A 21,930-nucleotide genomic window follows, 5' to 3' on the forward strand; every position below is an offset into this window, starting at 1 on the left:
CATGGTAGTTTTAATTATGTGAGCCACCCAGAGTTGTAACTCTGTGAGATGTGAGATGGGTGGCTATACAAATCAAATTAACAAATATAAATAAATAAAAATGTGGGATTCTGCTTTGTCCATCCAGAAGAAGCCAGAGTCCTGCATTTTCATATCACACTAAGGCTGCCTAATGAAGACATGTGAGACTTCCTAGCCATACACACTTGCCAGTGTAGTCTGCACATGTGCATAGGAATTCACTTCTAAGCTAACTTTATAGCTTAGCATGAACCACAAACAGAATCTATAGGTGACATTTGATGTTGCTTCCTTTCTCTCCTATTTGCAGCTCTGTGTAACCAGTAAATCTTTCCAGCACAAACCTGGAAAGCAGAAAAAGCTGAAGATGAGAAGACAACTGTTTTGTTAATGCATACTGTGGTGCTGATGGATGGACACAATTAAATACAGAGCTGTTAATTTACTGATGTATGCCCAGAAATGCCCAGAAACCCCCTTGTTAATTTGAATTATACAATTTTAATTTTTAACCCTAGCATTTTTGCTGGAGCATTTGTTCTGGTACAAGGTGGAAAAGGCCAAACAACTTCTCTGAATCGGTAAACAGATGGACAGGTGATTTTTAAAAAGGGAAGGATTTTAAATGTGTTAAGCAATTCTCACTGGGGAGAGCGAGCCTATTGCCAGGGACAACAGGAGAGAGGCTTCAATGCTTGGAATACAAAATATTAATCTATTCTTTTCAGAACAGTGCAAAGCAGGAGGCTCTGTTCAACAATGTAACACGTGCTTTGCGCACCAAGTTCTGTTTACAAATAAAAAGGAGCGCAACCTCTTTTTCTGCCCACATTCTGTTCTTTTAATATCTCTTGGCTCTCAGTTTTTTTTTTTTTTGCATTTCCTACCCCAGAAAGGGAAAAAGGCTTTGTCAGCTCAATCATCCATCTATTATCATATTTATGCTTGGAAAAGCTGCACCATTATTTTATGAAGGTAAATTACAGTGCACTAGTAAAGGTAAAGGTTTCCCTTGACGTAAAGTCCAGTCGTGTCCGACTCTAGGGGGCGGTGCTCATCTCCGTTTCAAAGCCTTGGAGCCGGCGTTGTCCATAGGACACTTCCGGGTCATGTGGCCAGCATGACTCACGGAACGCCGTTACCTTCCCGCCGAAGCGGTACCAATTAATCTACTCACATTTGCATGTTTTCGAACTGCTTGGTGTGCAGAAGCTGGGACGAGCAACGGGAGCTCACCCCGCCGCGCGGTTTCGAACCGCCGACCTTCCGATCGACAGCTCAGCGGTTTAACCCGCAGCGCCACTGCGTCCCTCAATCATCCATCTATTATCATATTTATGCTTGGAAAAGCTGCACCATTATTTTATGAAGGTAAATTACAGTGCACTAGCAGTGACTATATTGTATCAATTACTAGGGTATATTTCAATTGCTTGCCATTAAGTATCTATCTGGTTAATTCATGCATAAAACATGCTGTTCCTGGGGTGACAACTGGAATGTTCTTCAGAAGCCAAAATGTTTTGGATACCAGAGAATTTCAGTTCATAACAGTGCTGAGGCATGACGTACCGTGGGGGATAAGCACCGCCTCTCATATTGTAGTTGTAGGTGGACCTCATCTCTGTGTAAGGATCTATAGGCTTGTACATAGGTTTCTTTCCCAGTTTCATACAAAGCGCATTCAGCTCCACTGTGGGTGTTACACTATCTAAAACAAATACAGAGCAAGTGTTAAAAGTGGAACTTTTTAGAATTTCATGCAATGCTGAGAACACTTAACAGTTAAAAGCAAACCCGAGGGGGTTTTGGGGGGTGGGAGGGGGAGTACAAGACTTCTACGTAAAGTGATGGAGGATAACTATGTTGCAAGTCTTACTGTAAATTTGCTAAGGGAAGGTCTTCATTTTGATTAAAAAGAGTGAATGGAAATGCTATCTGACGACGTTCTTCCTGCAGCACATAGGTTGATTGATATTTGCAAATAGTATTTAAATATATGCATTTAATTAGAAAGTCTTGGACTGCATGTGCAGGGGAAAAAGTACAGCAGACATTGAAAGTTACATATTACTAAGAAGGTCTGCATTATATATGCTTGATTTAACACAAATGCTTTTTTTTTCACTTCACTGAGAGCAAACACATGCTGCCTATAGCTTGCATTCAGCTTTGGCCTGATAGCAAACCATTTCTTGTTTGCATGTTATGGCAATGTTTGCAAATCAGAATTCCATAGACTTAAAATTGGTGGCATAAGCCCAAAAAGTGACAGGTAGGCTTTTCCAAGGACACTAGAGTTTTCTGAGTCATATACTTTTACTGCAGTCTAGTGCATATCTCTGAAAACTCAAATGCAAGTGACATCTGGGGGTGAATGACGCTGCAGCTAGAATGGAGAATGGAGCTTATACATGAAGTTCTCTGGCTACCAACTAAGACCTCAAAACCCAAATTAAGTGGCTCTCTGGATTATTTTGCCTTGATTAAATACCAAGGTTTTATTATGAAAGAATTAAAGAACTATCAAAGGAAGCAAGAGTTCAAGTCTGAAGTTCACATTTCACAGATAAAGCCAACAGATCATAAAGAAGCCCACTTACATAACAGCTTTCCATTAAAGCATTAACAAAACTTATCGAGCAATATGAAATATTTTAGGGCAAAGGATTAAGAGTAAGGATGAACAGGAGGCAGGCCTGCATACAACAATGTTCAGTGTTCCCAGAATACATTCTCCTGGATGCTTCAAACTGTGGTTCTTATTTCAATGTCCCCAAAAACTATTTAAAGCAAAACTGGAAAAGAAAAAGAGTCAGATATCGAGGGAGACAACTACACACTTAGTTGAAGATAGAAGAGGCAAAATGGGCATGTAATTGCAGTGCAGGGACCACAGAGTGAGACAATGGGTTTTTTCTAAGGTCAGTGTCCAAAAACTATACAATTAGCCCTGTAAACCTAAGGAGACTTTCAAAGATCAACTGTTAAAGGAATATACTAGTAGTCCTCGCTTAATGACCACAATTGGAACGAGCATCTGTCACTAAGCAACATGGTCATTAAGCAAAACATCACATGACTGATATGCTTACAACCTCTCTTCCGCTGTGGTTAAGCAAATCACCTGCAGCTGTTAAGACATGATGTGACTGCAACTTGCGATTTTACTGCCAGCATCTCCATTGACTCTGCTTGTCTGAAGCCAGCTGTGAAGTGCACAAATGGCAATCATGTGACTGTGGAATGCTGAGATGGTTGTAAATGTCTGCGGGTTGCAAAGCACCCATATGTCGATCATGTGACTATGTGGATGCTGCGACAGCCATAAATGCTAGGGGTGGTCATAAGTTACTTTTTCAGCACCATCATAACTTCAAATGGTTGCTAAACAGGGCAGTGGTTGAGCAAGGTCTATTTGTATATGGTGGTTGTGGGGAAAATAGGAGGCAGGAGTATTAGGTATGTTTGCTGCCTCAAGTTATATATAAAAAAGGCAGAATAAAACAACAACAATTTAATTCCTTTAACATGAAAGTGAAAGCCCACAACATCCGCAGAGGAGCTCTTGAACCTTAGCCTAAGTTTTCAAGATTAGCTACTTCCAAGTTCATTTCAAGTATTTAAATACTGCTTTGTGATTTCAAGGAAAGTAAAGACAATTTATGAAAAACAGATTCTGCAGCCAACTTCGAAACTTGGTGTTACAACACCCGTAACAGCCAAGGCACACTATAGATGATCTGATTTCCAAGTTAGCTACATCACTGTTACTTCATAAAAGAACCTATCATATTATATTCCTTAATGACCCTGGCAGTAGTGAGCTGAATTTAAAAGATTATCAAGTTATTCAATCAAGCAAAATGTTCCCCTTAAAGCCCACTTCTGATGTTTGCTGCTTGTGATTCAGATATGCACAGCACAACCTGGTTATCAGTGTTCACATACACCGACATATAAATCTGAACTGACTTGCAACCGTCAACCTGGATTGCCTCAAATCAAATAGAGGTCTGGCCATCCCTTTTTCCTATGAAAGAGTTTCTATCAGTTAAGACAGACTTGAGAAATTGTAAAGGGAATTATCAGTGAATCTTAAATAGCCATGAATGAGCTTTCTGCTTTTTTTCTCTGTTGTAAAGGATATTTCAAGATAGGATCAAATAAGATACTGAATCATTCAGTGGATGAAAGTTATACATTTGAATACTTTATAATTTTATAACTATTTTTATTTAGTAGTAGTTGCTGCTTAGCAAACCAGGGTGGAAAAGTATCATTTATACCCCTCCAAATGTTCAGTTTTAATATAGTCTATCATAATCAGTATTTTTTTAAATGACTGTTTCTTTTAAATAATAAATTGGGTAATATTAATCCATCTGATCTACTTCTGGAGTTAAATGCAAAAATAAATCAATGGATATAGAAAAATTCTAGGTTAACAGAGACCTTTTTGTAAACAAAAAATCAATGTGATCATCTCAAAGTTGAGTATTTACAGTCTGTCTAACAGGCAATTCATTTTACATGATAAATGGGAGATCAGTTCTGCCCAGCAATTACCACACTTTAACTTATCATACACAGTACAATAATTTCTCTTATTTAACATTGGGGGGAGGGGAGAAATAGGCCAAGTCACAGTAAAATGCAAAACAACAACACTGGAAAAAAGAAAAAATTGCCTAGTACACTTGCCTAGTTTTCTGTTTTATTCTATTTAAATTTAATTTAATTTAATATTAAATTCTAAACTGCCATGACTGCAAACCTATTATGGGAATACTTTACACTATATGGTTAAGAACAAAAGTGTGGCATATATAGAGGAAAGACACAAGACTAGATTGAACAAATGAAACATTTTAAGTAGTACTATATCTGTAAATTTGGATTATGCAAACTATTCCATGTATGAAACAACTAGTTTTGTCTGGGCACAGACCTGGAACACGTGTGTTCCAAGCAGCAGTGTTCCAGGGTGGAACAGAGTGTAACAAGCAAGGTGTCAATGGCAGGATGTGATACTTAAGGGGAGACAGAAGAAGCGGGTGGGAAGATGGCAGAGAGAGGCTTGGGCAGGCTGGCTTGACATGCTACTCTGAACTGAAGTGGGGGGTGCTAAGGTGTAGTAAGGGAAGGAAGAGACTAGTGAAGATGAGCAGGCAGGCTGGTGCACAGGCCAGGAGGAGAGGAAGGGAAAGAGAATCTAGGCAGGCCAGCCTTGCCTTATTCACCCTGTAAGACCTGTCTGGATGTTTTCTCATCCAAAATCTGTAATCAAAATGTTCCAGGTTCTACTCTGGCCCAACCACAATCCAAACGGAACAATCCAGCCAAACTTTCAAGCCATACTGTATTTGCTTTGTGCCTGAAAGGAGACCCAATTTGCCATTTCACACACAACCATGCTATACATGAATATTACTGCTCAGCTGTACACCACTACTTTAAAATACGCATATGCATGTTGGTCTCGGAACGTAATAAAGATTTAATTAAAAAAATATGAAATAGTATCAGGAAACTAGATTTAAATTTGAGATCTAAAATGACCTTTTTCATGGTCATTCAACCCACTCAACCCACAGTGAAAATGTAAAACACTATAAATCAGTAACTACATAAGAAATATTAGAGCCAGTTTGATGTAATGGTTAAGGCATCAGGCTGGAAACCTGAACACCGTGAGTTCTAATCCTGCTTTAGGCACAAAGCCAACTGGGTGATCTTGGGCCAGTCACTTTCCCTCAGCCCTAAGAAGGAAGTAATGGCAAACTACTTCCAAAAAATCTTGCCAAGAAAATCACTCATCCTGATTTCCTGAAGTAAATTTAATTCTTCTGTTTAATTATAATTACGTGGCTTCTGGTCTATTCCCAACCGTGGCTGTGTCCAGATATCACTGTAAGCCAGAATTTTTTAGAATTCTGACCTGAGAATATGGATGTATGTGCTGGTCAATCATTGCCATTTGGTTCCTCCTGACAGGAGAAAAACTAAGCCTACCCAGATGGCTTCATCTCACAATTTATTTAGCAAATTGAACAAAGCAAGATTACTGGCTTCTCTCTTAACAGATTAATCATAGCACAAGATTGTACTCTGATTTAAAGGCAAGGGCAAAATTCTCAAGTTCCGGCAATAATTCACACATCACTGAAGTTTCTATCTTTTTAAAGCAGCAGCTCATACCTGGGTTCTTTCCTTCATTACGAGATGGGCGAGCTGTAGGTTTAGGAAATCTTGTCCCTTCCAAAGCTTTGGCAGCAGCTGCATGTTGAGCTTTCTTAATACTAGTTCCTTCAGCTTCCCAGTGCTGGTCCCCAAGAGTCAGCTGCACTGTAAACACCTATAAATGAGAAGTAAGCTTTAACTATTACCCTTCACTGCCTGACCACATATACATATTGTGTTCAAATATATAGCTAAAAATCATAACATAATATCATTAGTACATCACACTGATTATTTAACTCTAAAGCTTAGGGTTGCTGTTCAGAATATGTATAAAAGTTACTTTGCAAAACTGAACTACTTTACATTCCATCTACTTCTCAATAAAGGCCTTATTTTTTCTATGGGTTTCATCTCCCCATCCGTCTTTACATATATCTTCACAAAAATATATGTCGGTAAAAATATGTTTTAAAATATATTTTAAAAAGTAAAAATTATTAAACATATGCATGATCTGGGACCCATTTTGTAGTTAACAGCTTCTCAAAGTATGTTAGAGTATGTCTTTAACTTGTTTTCATTTGCTATGCTACAGTTACTCAGTAGATTTTTTGTTTATATAATTTCTTACTACTGTGCATAACCAAAATAAAAGAAACCAGTGAGAAGCAACATAAACATTGCCTGAATCCTCTAACAAATTTATACTTAATTCTATTATAAATATTCTTATGTTTATATGCTGTATAAAGTCACAGTGAAAATGTAAAACACTATAAATCAGTAACTACATAAAAAACATTAGAGCCAGTTTGGTGTAGTGGTTAAGGCATCAGTCTGGAAACTTGAAGACATGAGTTCTAGTCCCGCCTTGGGCACAAAGCCAGCTGGGTGATCTTGCGCCAGTCACTTTCCCTCAGCCCTAGGAAGGAAGCAATGGCAAACTACTTCCAAAAAATCTTGCCAAGAAAACTGCAGGGACTAGTCCAAGCAGTCTCTAGGAGTCAAAAACTGACACAAAGGCACAAAGCAAATAAACATAAGAGACATAAGTATGCCTTCCATTATTTACTACGAGCTCAAGATTTCAAATGTATTAGATTCCACTGTTACCAAGCACATCCATTTTTCTGTGTGTCCTCCTTGGATGACCCAACGATAATGCAGTTTTGCACTCTATATTTTAAAAATGTATTTGTTAGGTTAACTGTATACAGGCTTTGCAATTAATAAAGCTACAAAATAATTAAAAGCTCCACAAAATCCAGCCAACATTATTTTCCTTCCTATAAATAGAATTTTCAGCCTTTGAAGGTGAAGCAAAGTAGCAGCTGCTCTAATTTCTACTGGTAGGAATTTCTAGAGTTTCAGAACTACTGCTGAAAAAGCCCTGTTCCAAACTTGTTTGCCAACTCTGTCAGGACAGTACAAACAATAACCCTGCTAACTAGATCTAAATAGACAAAGGAACTTAACATTCAAGGTACCCAAGACCATGCAGCCTTTAAAGATTATTACCAGCACATTGAATGGAGCACTGCAGTTACTACAGTGTGCAATATTGGTCTTCTGATTCATTCACATTTATTCCTATTTTACCACTAGAATTTCAAAGTGAGGCCAAGGAATAATGGTCTACCCTAAGGTGGTTGGTTTTGAGAAAAATCTAAGCCTACACTGTTCATTGAGCTCTATCAATGTAGATAGTGTTTTAAATAAAACCTTTTATTGTTAAAGGTTTACAAAAAGGAGTAATACAAATCATACGAAAAGTAGAAAAATAAGAGTGAAATAAAAGGTGGATAGCCAAATCTTGAATATAAAAATAGCATATTGCAGTGCACCATTGCAAGTATATAATATTGTAAAATATTTCACAACCATTTTCTAAACAAAACCTATATGACCCTGTTAAACTTTAATACAGTAAAAGTCACTAAAAAAAGGAATAAAAAACTATAGACAGTATATTAGGTCAATACTGGAAACTATACATCAAATTAAAATATGAACTCTATACATAAAGAAACTCAAATTTGGAATTGGCACAATTTCATGTGTAAAATTGTAATCCAAGAATAGTTTCCATGTAGCATTAAATTCCACATCGGATATATTTTTTAAATATGAAGTTATTCTGGACATCAACATATACTCCCAGAATTTAGTTAGCTATTTTTCTGAGAAAGGGATCAGAGATCTTTTCCTGTACAAAACACACAAAATCCTCGCAGCCTTTCACACATACAATGCTAATTTAGTGTATTTTGAGGAGTTTAGTGAAATTTAATAAAAGTATCTCAGGCTGCAATGGGATATTTTTAAAAATTAAACTGGTCCCGTAGTAGAATTAATTACTGTAGTGATTTTCTATCACTTTTTTCAAAATCACCTAGTACCTCATGCCAACATAGCTATACCCAGACTATATGTAAATTTTATTTTTCCTTTCCCTGTGTCTCTCTCTCACACATACATACATACATACCCCCTTGTTCAAGAGATCATCCTTTTACTATAAGCATGAAGATCATACAAACAATTTTACCTTCGAGTGAGCTGGACCCTGCTCACTCAAAAGCTTATATTCAGGCTGAATCTTGTTGAAACGGGCTAACTCATTCACAAGACACATGGGTGTTTTCTCTTTGGGGTTTGCCATGTTAGAAGAAACTGAAAGGTAAGGTAAGTTGTTACTAGAGTGTGTAAAAATCCCTCCAGTAAAACTGAAAACTACCCGGCCTCTTAGTGATGCCATGAACATGTAACATGCCATGTACTGCAAGAGCCTTCAGCTACTAAAACCAACACACTTTTTATATAACATGCCCACATTTGATTTCTGTAACTAAAGTTAATGGGTTCACTCTAGACAATTTAGATGTGCACACAGAATTAACCTTACAATCAATGTTTAAGATCAGTGAGTACTGCTACTACAAATTCTGGCAACAGAAATAACAACTAATTTGCTTTGCAAGAAAATAAGCTAAGCTAAGCTTGCTTTGATGATTAGAGGCTGTGTAATTTATATCTGATTGACACATTATTACAATGGCATATCCATCAACAGTAAACCCTGCCCTCAGACCTGCTCTCACCCCAAGGATTCACTTGTGTTACTGTTATCTGCATTATTTCTCACTTAATACTTCAAAAAAATTGCAAAATTTCAATTCTGATTTTTCATTCTAGCCCAACACCTCCTTTAAAAAGACAACCTTATTTGAGCCTCACTCCAGGTAGAGCATTAGTCATCTAATTTCATCCCAATTAGGATTTAACCCAAAGCATAATTTCAGAGAATTTTCAACTGGACTAACATGGAAATCCAAGCCGCAAAATGCCCTGTGTTTATGTCCTCCAATTTCAGTATTCCAAGATTAGAATCATATAACAGGAAACAGCTTAAAGGCTTCCTGAACTGCAGCTCTAACAGCAAGAAAACTGGTAATGTACAATAAGACAGTAAGTTTATCAGGGTTTTATCTCTTGCTTTTTTAAATTATCTGTGTTGGAAACAGTACTAGGGTTTATTAATTGTATTAAAGTTTATCAAATGGCCAGAGACCTCAAAGGATTGATAATGCTGTACAGTGTTAACTGTTATGCAATTCCACTCTCATTATAGCTCATGTTTACAATATTCAAAAATTAGCACATAATGGATGCATTCAGGTCTTCCAAAGCATGAGGTTCAACCTTAATTTGGATGGATTCCTGATAGTGACAAATGATTCAGCCTAAGTCACAGATTGTTAAACCACTGTTCATTGAATTAAACAAAATTGGCTGGATTTGCACAAAACATTAAACCTATGGTTCACAAACCACATTGGCCAGGCTCCCAAGTTGAAATCAAACAAATTACGTTCCTGCTTAGTGTGGCTAATCATTTGATTAAAATGTGAAAATAATAAAGCACAACTACAGCTCTTAATATTTTCAGTCTAAATCATGATTTAGAAGATACAGACTATAAGGGCTGTATCACTGACAGTGATTAAAGGGAGCTGCAGAAGGTAAGTGGGTGATACATCAGGTCTTTTCCTTTCTCTTAAATCAAGCAGTTGAAGTATGAGCAGTAGAACAGGCTGGGGCAGGAGGAAATTATTTAGAGCTCTAGATATCTTAATCTCTCTTTCAGAAGTTGAGCAACAAAAGCTTTGCTTGGTTTTAATGCCTGATTAGATCCAAAGAATAAGACACATAAAATAGTTTGTCAGTTGCTAATAGAACCACCATGTGGATCAAAAAACAAACTCCCTGAGAAGCATCTTACTTTATATACTAGACCTGAAGACTCCGCACCAAAAAACCAGACTTACTGATGAATGGGGAAAGGCAGAAAATATTTATAAAACCAAATTAGCAAAATGGTTTTAACCACATTTCATTTTATTAACTCATGCTGTTTTCAAGTGTTTCAATCAGATACTTTTATAAGAATTTCATTTATTTAAAAATATTCCTTTAAAAACATAATTTAAAGCCAACATTTCTAGCTAAAGATTAATGTGAAATATTATCAAAATGTATCAAAGATATTTTAAAGCTTACCTGCAGCTACACTGGTAGATGTAACAGATGCAGAGGGTAAAGCGGAATTTTGAATAGGTCTACCCGCATTTTCAGAGGGCAAAGAACTAGTGGGAGAAGGAATACTCAAAGGCTGTGCAAGAGACTGGTTCTTGTTTAATATTTGGCTGCTGGAAAGAGTAGCAGATGGATTCTGAATTTGAACTTGAGACATGTTTATTTCCATCCAAACCTAATCGCTGCAGGTAAACTTAGCTTTGAATGCAGGTTCTTTCTATATAAGTGCTTGAATTTGTACCTTTAAAATATAAAGAAGAAAATATAAAATTTTATGACAATCAGTTGCTTTTTCTTATTTCCTGATTTAATATGTAGTTAAGAGGGCTGCCAACACAATACAAGAATTAACATTTCAGTTTTGGTGTTGTTACCAAGGAACCTATTGTTTTTAGTTATCCATTCTTGTTGGATAAATCATTAAATCCATTTACAGCTAGGGACCAAAAACACAGAAAAAGACATGTATTAATGAGTTCTTGGAAGTAATAGCAGTTCTTTCAGTAAGCAATCTTTATATCCAATGCAGTTTACTCCAACAATGGGCACTATCCACAAGCCTTAATTTCAATCAGGTTTAACATATTGGAATATATGAAATTTATGATAGTATTTTATGAACTCTGATCATAGTTCCACTGTGACAAAACATTTCTAATGTCTATTATATTTTGGTTTACTTACTTCAAACAAATACAGAAGTTTCTACATTTTTTCCAAACCTGTAAAGCTGACCCATTTTCAGCTTTAGGAAAGTATAAATGCTGCCCCAAAACTTGGGTGCTAACAGCATTTGTTTGTTTCCAAGTAGTCTGCAGGCTTTCACAACTGATGCCAAATTTAGACTGGATGTGTCAAAGACAAAAGTAATTTGCAAGCTCTCTCTATTTCCCATTTCATTTTCTTGTTTTTATTTGCATAGCATTTATGCTATAACAAATTAAAACTATGCAGTAGCAAAAATAAGTAAGACAAGTAACAGCAAGTATACCAAGTTAAAAAAAATTAAAATGACAACAAGCACAGCATGTATTTTCTTGTAGACCTAGGTGTAGGTGTCACTATGGACAAATTTCTCTTGACATTTGGCTGCAAACCAGGCAAAATTGATTAAATTTTACAATTTTTTCTTTGGCTGAGAACAGGAAAATGATTTTGTAATGATCAGGCTAGTCAGTTTTTCTCTACAGGAGAGGCAGAAGAATTTTTTTCTGGGTTTCTACAAAAATAAAATAATGAAGCAAATAGTGAGTGAGAACATCTGTTGCATTTCTTCCACACAGTCAGAAACAAATGTTATAAGGAATGTTTTAAAATCCTCCCTTCAAGTACAGGCAGTACTTGCTTAATGACTGCTCTGTTTAGCGACCATTCAAAGTTATGACAGCACTGAAAAAGTAACTTTACGACTGATCCTCGCACTTATGACCGTCATAGCACCTCATGGCCACATGATCGAGATTCAGGTGCTTTGCAACCAGTGGTGTTTATGACCACCACAGCATCCTGCAGTCACGATCTGTGTACTTCACAGGTGGCTTCCAACAAGCAGTCTCAATAGAGAAGCTATCAGTAAAATCACAAGTCACAGTCACATATATCTGTATTGACTTGCTTAACAACCACGGCAGAAGTGGTTGTTGTAAGTTCGTCACAGTCACATGATATCTTGCTTAACGACTGCATTGCTTAGCAATGGAGTTGCCAGTCCCAATTGTGGTCATTAAATGAGGACTACCTGTATTGCTGATGGCATCAATGTTGCCTCCAAAGAATTTAGGAGCAGGAAAAAAAAACACTAATACTTCTGGAAATATAAATAAGGGTTCATCATAAATCATGGGGAAAAGTTTTTTTTTAAGTTACTTAAGCAGGCTTGAACATATTTCCCATAGTTCAATAACATTCCTTTAAATTTGCTTTTTGCTACTAAAACTGGCTTCCAAATTAAAACATAAGTGCTGAAATACATTGTGAAATAACTCATGTGAGTACTTGATGCTTTATAGCTCCACTTCAAACTGCACAATGTCTCCCAATTATATATATATTAAAAATGCCACATATATAAGATAACATAATGGACTCCAACATGCTAGTTCTGGGTGGGTAAAACAAACTCAGATCAAATTATTGAATCAAAGTTGCTTTTGTCAGTGATCAATCTGGCCCAATCCCAGCTCCGTCTTTGGCTCTTTTAAGAACTTTGACAAGATGTCCTGGCATATACTGTATTTCAGGAGAAATTCTCAACTATGCTGAATACAAAGGAGCACTGCAACATGTTCTGAGAATGATTATGTGTGGGCATCAGGGAACAACAGTTCTGTTTTTCAAACAGAAACCTTGCTTTTAAAAAAGTAGGAGATATAAATTCACTTCCAGACTGTTTCTGAGTGTATTATCACTGTTTTAAGGATTTTATAGATTTCCAATTCAATATTTATGCTTCCAGCGATTTACGGTAGCCTGTCAATGGTTCAGAAGTCAAAATTCCATAGAGTTCTAAAATGGTTATTTATAAACTTAAGTGTCAGGTAGCAAGCAATCCTTAAAGATTCTCCACTGGAGTCTAGAGAGTCCCTGCCACACAACAACTGAGATAGATGGACAAATAGGAAGTTACCTTATAGCTGGTCAACCTATGTTCTGACATTTCTAAAAATGGACTTGGCTGGTTGCAAGCTTTTCTCTTCTATACATCCAGGATAGCAGAAAGAAAAACCACCAAAAGCACTTTAAATAGTTCCTTAAGGTTAGCGACATTTACTTCCCAACATTACTATGAAGTTTTGGGGGAAAGGCAGTATGAACTAGACTAAATGTGAGATAGTAGACTGGAGAGATCACTTCTAAAAGCTGACAAAGAAACATCACAAAATAGCTCTTCCTTGATTTTCATCATAAATCTTTACATAGAGCCAATTTCTGACTCACAGAAAGAAAGAAATGACCAAGTAGTATTTCATTCATGAATTTTTGTAGCAAGGATACATCCTGCTGCTTATTGCCTGAAGCTCTCTCCAGGCAGCCCGAAAGCAGAGATTTTGTACCTTCCATTTTAAGTTGGAATAAATCTACAAAAATAAGTGTTCCTTGAGTAAGAGAGAACAAAGTTGTCATGAACTACCACCACAATCTATAGCTTTTTTTTAACTGAAAGAACTAAATACGCTAGTTAACGAGTCTTCTATAAAATGACTATGCATGCACAGTCTACAATGCACATCTACAATCCCCTTTTCAGAAAACATATACGCATCCCATTATCTTGACATGTATTTGATGTTTTACATCTAATAATCTGCTTAGAATGACTCACTGCCACAATAGGAGCACTGAGTCACCTGGATATAGCAAAAGATAAAAACAGGGTCTCTGCTGAAGGTTCACATCAGTTTCACTGTGCAAGATCACTGTCAAAAATATACTCTTAAGATTTATGCTTATCCTTTGCCTCAATATTTGGCCTCTCCAAATAAATAAAAAACCCCATTTCATACAGATTTTGTCTGGCATTTCAATGGTCTCTGAATATTAGTTATAGAACCGCTTCAATCATCATTGATTTATGCATTAAGTAAAAACATTGTGACTGTCAAGCAAAACTAGTGCTTAGACTTCAAAAAGAAAGTTGAATTGTGTGTTTCCCCACCCCCACACAGCTATTCCCATAAAAAGCAGAAAGCCCAGATTCAAAATGCTACTAAGACGACAAGAATGTGAAAAGCAAAAAATTGAGAAGAGAGATGAGGATACCAATGCAGTGGTGCTTAAAAATTTGTGAACCCTTTTGAATTTTCAATATTTCTGCATAAATATGGCCTAAAACATGATCTGCTCTCCACACAAGTCCTAAAACTAGATAAAGAGAACACAGTTAAACAAATGGGTCAAAAATATTATACTTGTTCATTTATTTATTGAGGAAAATAATCCAAAGCTACATGTTTTTGTGTGAACCTCTAGGATTATCAGTTCATTTGAAGGGGAAATTAGAGTCAGGTGTTTCAATCAATGGGATGATAATCAGGTGAATGTGGGGGGTCCTGCCTTATTTAAAGAACAGTATTCGGGTCTGATCTTCAACATATAGGTATGTGGAAGTGTGTCATGGCTTGAACAAAGGAGATTTCTGAGGACCTACAAAAAAGTTGTTGATGCTCACCAGGCTGGAAAAGGTTACAAAACTATTTCCAGAGAGTTTGGACTCCACCAGTTCAATGTCAGGCAGATTATGTACAAATGGAGGCAATTCAACACCACTGTTACCTTTCCCAGAGTGGTTGACCAACCAAGAGCAAGCGTGTAATGCTCCAGGAGGTCCCAAAGAACCCCAGGATAACCTATTTTTATATAACTTTATTAAAAATTTTAAAAGAAAGATAAAAACTAACAAGAACTAATATTTAGAATGAAGAGAAGAAAAAAGAGAAATAAGAACAAAGCTAAAAGTGCAGGAAAAAAAGGAATGTAAAGCAAGAACTTCCAATTTTCTTCTACAGCAGTTGTAAGTATAAATGTAAACCAACCTCTTATTCTGTGGTTACAGCATTGCTTACATTTTTTCCTAAAAGCCATTTTTTTTCTAATCATCAAATCCATACTTCATAATTTCATTTTTTTGTGTTTCATGTAAAAAGTCAATAAGGGGATTCCAATCAGCATTAAACTTAGACAATGTCTTATCTCTAACTAAAGCTGTCAATTTGGCCCACCCCAGGGTAACATCTAAGGAACTAAAGTCATCTCTTGCACTAGTGAATGTCAAGTGTTCATGAGACCACCATCAGGAGAACACTGAACAACAATGGAGTGCATGGCAGGGTTGCAAGGAAGAAGTCACTACTCTCCAAAAAGAACATTGCTGTCCACCTACAATTTGCCAAAGACCACATAAATAAGCCAGAAGGCTACTGGAAGAATGTCCTGTGGATGGATGAGACCAAAATATAACTTTTTGGTTTGAATGAAAAGCATTAGGTTTAGCAAAAGGCAAACACTACATTCCAGCAGAAGAGCCTTATCCCATCTGTGAAACATGGTGGTGGCAGTTTCATGGTTTAGACTTGCTTGGACACCCCTAGACCAGTATGGCTTGTCACCATTGATGGAACTATGAATTTTGAATTGGTCCAGGAAAATGTTAGCGTATCTGTCCATGAACAGAAGCTCAAGAGAAAGTAAGTCACGCAGCAAGATGATGACCCAAACACGCACATTGTGTGACCAAAGAATGGTTAAAGCAGACGAAAGTTAATGTTTTGGAATGGGCAAGTCAGAGTCCCAACCTTAATCCTATACAGTATAAATGTTGTGGAAGGACCTGAAGCAGGCAGTTCATGTGAGGAAACCCACCAACATCCCTGAGTTGAAGTTGTTCTGTAAGGAGGAATGGGCTAAAATTCCTTCAAGCCAACGTGCAGGACTGATCAACAGTTCTTGGAAACACTTAGTTGTAGTTATTGCTGCCTGAGGGGGCACAACAATTACTGAAAGCAAAGGTTCACATATTTTTGCAGCACACAAATATGTAGTTTGGATCATTTTCTTCAATAGATCAATAAACAAGTATAATGTTTTTGAGTCATCTGTTTAACTGAGTTCTCTTTATCTAGTTTTAGGAATTGTGTGGAGGACAGATGATATTTTAGGTCATATTTATGCAGAAATACTGAAAATTCAAAATGGTTCACAAATGCTTAAGCACCACAGTAAATATACAAACAAGAGCAGCTTGTAAAGAAATCTAGGAACAGGAAGATACGCATGGTGTTCCCATGGAAAGGATAGAGTGATAAATAAGGAGATCATGTGTCACAGGAGGCTCGCAGACAGGGAGTCAGTTTCACAACTGAGCCAGCAAACCAAATTGTGGGACTATTTTTTGATCAGTATCTAATTATTAGAACTGGCAAGGATTTAATAGACAGAGTTGGTGGATTATATGCCAAATACAAGTTTCCCATACCTTTTGGTGGTCCTGGGACAGTGTACTTTTGGTGTTAGTTCCAAGGGAAATATTTATATGATGGAGATTGCCTATAACAAGAGGAAAAGGACAGTTTGAAATATGCTGTGTAATCTTTCCATACTATTTTATTTTATAATAATGTTGTACAGTATTATTACCATATTCATCAACATTACCTGGAACAATGAAAAAATATACAACTGGATTAAAATATTAATTTCTTTCAGGGTATTATCTGAAATAAGTCACCATACTCCCAAAGACATATTTCATTATACCGTATTTTTGAGATAGTTATTTAACAATATCTGATGCCTATTCTTTAGGATGAGGAAGCTGTTTATTCTGAAGGTAGATAACACGTACTCTTGTTTTTATATTGCCAAAATATCCCATGCAAATATACTTGACCTGCTTTTGGTTTTGGCAGCTGTGCCTTATCAACTGTATCTTCTTAGTATTATCTATCAAATTCATTTTCAGTCCTGCCTAAGTCAGCATTTAGACACACAATGATCTCTAAAATTCATATTATTCTTCAACATCCATAGAAGATTTTACTCCTTCTGAAATTAGACAGAAAGCTGATTCTGAGGTTCCACAACTTCCTGTTTACTCTGCTAAGGACTACTGTGTTCTGATTCCTTAATGTGATTTTCATTTAACTAAGGGTGGGGAAAATACCCTTGAAGGATAGGCAATCAGCAACATGTGTAGGAATAGGGATCTGACTTAAATGTGCAGCAGTAGCAGACTAGCCAATGTATCTGTGGTGTGGGTTCCTTCTGTGTAAAGGTTGACATATACAGAGACTTATAACATGATTTAAATGTAGATACAACTATGAACAACCCTGCATAGGCTATAGTTACTTAAAGGAGACCTGAATGTACTTTACAGTGGTTCTCATACAGCTGGCTGATCTTCCAAACAGTATGGGAAGTAAACAAAAACAAATTTGAAAACCTTGATTTTGCAGTACTGTAGATATTAGAAAAGTTAAGCCATGTAAATATATTACAGTGCAACGGATTGAGGCCGATAAGAGTTTTATGAAGTGGCAGCAGCAAGATACCACACAGTAAAGCATAAATGGATAATGACAGTGACAAAATAATTAAAAATAATTAGAAAGGGGGAGAAAGTACATTGAAAAATAATTTGAAAATACCACAGAGATATAAAGGACCAGGATAATTAGCAAATCCATTTTAAAAAAGTGATTTGGTGGACACATCAAGTTGCAATTTACAGATACATCATTTGGCCAAAGCAGCAACCTTATCTTCTTCAGTCACCTCCTGACCTGCGCATAAAAAATGCCTCCACACCATTTCTAGTGCTTTCTTCACTTTCACCCTCCTTTCCCCAATGCCACAAGCAAGGTTCCCTGATGATTCAAGCATTGGGGGAATCGCAGAGAAAGGAAATGCAGGAAGGTTAGCCTCCACCTACCCTGTTTCTCAGGCAGACCTCTGAATCCAGCCTGTATTTTCTTCACAATGACATAAATTACAAGGAAGTTCTACCATAACATTTAATGACATTTTAAAGAATGATAACACTAAAGAATGTTCAAACTATCGAACAGTGGCACTCATTTCACATGCCAGTAAGGTAATGCTCAAGATCCTGCAAGGTAGACTTCAACAGTTCATGGAGCGAGAATTGCCAGATGTACAAGCTGGGTTTAGAAAAGGCAGAGGAACTAGAGACCAAATTGCCAATATCCGCTGGATAATGGAAAAAGCCAGGGAGTTTCAGAAAAACATCTATTTCTGTTTTATTGACTATTCTAAAGCCTTTGACTGTGTGGACCATAACAAATTGTGGCAAGTTCTTAGTGGTATGGGGATACCAAGTCATCTTGTATGCCTCCTGAAGAATCTGTATAACGACCAAGTAGCAACAGTAAGAACAGACCACGGAACAACGGACTGGTTTAAGATTGGGAAAGGAGTACGGCAGGGCTGTATACTCTCACCCTACCTATTCAACTTGTATGCAGAACACATCATGCGACAAGCTGGCCTTGAGGAATCCAAGGCTGGAGTTAAAATCTCTGGAAGAAACATTAACAATCTCAGATATGCAGATGATACCACTTTGATGGCTGAAAGTGAAGAGGAACTGAGGAGCCTTATGATGAAGGTGAAAGAAGAAAGTGCAAAAGCTGGTTTGCAGCTAAACCTCAAAAAAACCAAGATTATGGCAACCAGCTTGATTGATAACTGGCAAATAGAGGGAGAAAATGTAGAAGCAGTGAAAGACTTTGTATTCCTAGGTGCAAAGATTACTGCAGATGCTGACTGCAGTCAGGAAATCAGAAGACGCTTAATCCTTGGAAGAAAAGCAATGACAAATCTCGATAAAATAGTTAAGAGCAGAGACATCACACTGACAACAAAGGCCCGCATAGTTAAAGCAATGGTGTTCCCTGTAGTAACATATGGCTGCGAGAGCTGGACCATAAGGAAGGCTGAGCGAAGGAAGATCGATGCTTTTGAACTGTGGTGTTGGAGGAAAATTCTGAGAGTGCCTTGTACTGCAAGAATATCCAACCAGTCCATCCTCCAGGAAATAAAGCCAGACTGCTCACTTGAGGGAATGATATTAAAGGCAAAACTGAAATACTTTGGCCACATAATGAGAAGACAGGACACCCTGGAGAAGATGCTGATGCTAGGGAGAGTGGAAGGCAAAAGGAAGAGGGGCCGACCAAGGGCAAGGTGGATGGATGATATTCTAGAGGTGACGGACTCGTCCCTGGGGGAGCTGGGGGTGTTGACGACCGACAGGAAGCTCTGGCGTGGGCTGGTCCATGAAGTCACGAAGAGTCGGAAGCGACTAAACGAATAAACAACAAACAACACAAAGAATGATAATCTACCGCAGGCCTGAACAACATGCAGCCCACCAAAAAGTCTTAGGCAGCCCATTGGTGTTTTTTAAAAACTCAGTAAATTCACCACCAAAAGTCAATGCCACCAGGAAGAATCTGCCGCTGCCTCAAAAGACATGCTGCTGAGCATCTCCTGGCCTCACCAATGCTGCCAGCTCCATTGCTGCTGCTGCTCTGCCAAACAGCTGACTGGTGCAGCAGCTATTCCTCTGCAGGCCGCTATTTTAATTTATCAGGTGGCCCTTTCCCCTCAAGTTGTGCAGGCCTGATCTACAGCAATTTCATTAGATGTAGGCTTGCAAAGTTCTTGCTGCAATCAGTAAGACTACTCTTTCAGATGCTACAGGAGTCTTCTTTGTTGGAGGCACATAAATAAATGTGGGTGCATTTCAAAGAAGTAAAATGCACGAATACGTAAATTCTCTTGGTCTACTCTCAATAGTTTCAGCAGGTGTCTGTACTCAAATATTTCCTAATGAATGGCATTCTATGATTGTAATAAATGGAAAGACAATAACTTCAACTCTCTTATTTTATTCTCTCTAGCCTAGACAGTAAGTATACACGCATACTTAAAAATCAAAAGAATCTGATTGGCCAATATAGCATTAGCAAAGGAAGTCTAGTTGGTGGCATTGCCAATTCCGTCACTTAGAGTGATGGCATTTGCAGTAATGCTTTTGTTGGAGCTGCAGCATTTTTTAATACCAACATCTGCATACATGGAAAACATTTCTGGTTACTTTAAGAGCTGAAGTAGAACAAAGAACATTAATGCTTTTACAGCTAGGGAAATTAATGCAGCTTAGGTTAAATTTTGCAAAGATATGCATTAAGCATAAATGTAAAGTACGAGAACTGAGCTCAGATGCAAAACAGTTGATGGGATGTGACACTCCAAGCTGGGCTACATCCACAGAACAAGGTAAAGTATAGCATATATATTATAGTACTCATGATGAGGAAATGTGCAGCTGTCTCATACCATCATAGTTATTAGAAATAGGAATATCTTGCAGACATAGTACTATTTCACTTTGTGTCCCCCATGAGTTTAGTTAGTACATAATTTACTTACAACTTCGTCAAGTAACAGAAAAATTATTCTGTTAAATTATTAGGAATGAACGTTCTTCACACATTGGCCTTTATAGAACCTTTTCTGAGAACTATCATATTCCCATAATGTTTGGGGATATGTAAGTACTGTAAATAGGTTCATATTTTTTGGCTTCATTTGGCGTATTATTAAGTTATGAGCTAGTGCATAAACCCTGTTTGGCAATCAGGAAAGAACAAAGCAGGACCAAACAAATAAGGAATAGATTATTTTGCATGCCATCCAAAACTGTTACTCCAAAATGTAAGAATCCTAAATCAAGAACAATAATAGTTTACAATTAGGACTTGTGAAAAGATAAAAAAGCCAGGAGCTTTAGTGTGGGTGCAAGTGGCTGCTTATAATATAACAGAACCTTTACAGATAAGCCTTTCATCAATTACAGGGCTCTTCAACAGAGACAGTTCATACCGTAAGCAATTATTCATCTGATTTAATCAAGTGACAGACAAGCTACTTCTAATCAGCCTTTACTAAATCTAGACAACATGACCATAGTGTCAGAAGAATGTAAATCTAGTTAGGGACTTTCTCCATTCTTTTTATGAAAACAATGTTAATTTTCACAACCCAACTGCACACATAGGAAGTTCAACGGAACATGTTCCCTAAAAAGTGCCTAGAATTTCATGTTTTAGTAAGTTATCAAATTAATAACTTATGACACAGCATGGAATAAGGTCTAATATAATTCAAACCTATCCAAAATTGTAAGATTTCCATTTTATTTATTTACCAGATTTACATGCCACCCCCAACCAAAGACTCTGGACAGCTTACGATAATACAATATCAAAACTGCAGCCAGACCCATAAATTACTAATTTTAATTATTAAACATCTGCAGCAAAATAGAAATTATGCATTTTAATTGTTTTATTTAACTTTTATTTTATTTATTTATCAAATTTGTCACCACCCATCTCTCCCCACCGGAGGGACTCTGGGCGGTTTACAACAAAATACTCACTAAAACAATATATATATATATATAAAAATGCCTTATAAAATTACATATCGCTAATAAATATAAGAGTAAACAATAAATATAAATAAGAGTAATACATATAAGTAAGAGTAAAGGTTAAAAATTATTTAACTTTTAATCACATAAAAGTGGGTATTCAGAGG

The 21,930-nt window shown here is 37.0% G+C and overlaps 1 protein-coding gene across 7 annotated transcripts in view; it reads right to left on the reverse strand.

The window, feature by feature from the left end:
• STAU1 (staufen double-stranded RNA binding protein 1) overlaps nt 1-21,930 on the reverse strand; it is a 43,761-nt gene that overhangs the window by 19,968 nt on the left and 1,863 nt on the right. For 6 of the 7 annotated variants that reach the window (XM_063297083.1, XM_063297082.1, XM_063297081.1 and 3 more), the window contains exons 2-6: nt 16,775-16,845; nt 10,768-11,044; nt 8,756-8,880; nt 6,223-6,379; nt 1,594-1,732 (exon numbers count right to left, since the gene is read on the reverse strand). In XM_063297083.1, coding sequence (XP_063153153.1) covers nt 1,594-1,732; nt 6,223-6,379; nt 8,756-8,880; nt 10,768-10,972 — 626 coding nt within the window. In that variant the 5' untranslated portion in view covers nt 10,973-11,044; nt 16,775-16,845. The remainder of the gene's footprint in view (nt 1-1,593; nt 1,733-6,222; nt 6,380-8,755; nt 8,881-10,767; nt 11,045-16,774; nt 16,846-21,930) is intronic. The other variant, XM_063297080.1, reaches the window with a different exon arrangement.

The sequence above is a fragment of the Candoia aspera genome, chromosome 3 (assembly GCF_035149785.1).
Source record: "Candoia aspera isolate rCanAsp1 chromosome 3, rCanAsp1.hap2, whole genome shotgun sequence".
NCBI classification, from domain to species: domain Eukaryota; kingdom Metazoa; phylum Chordata; class Lepidosauria; order Squamata; family Boidae; genus Candoia; species Candoia aspera.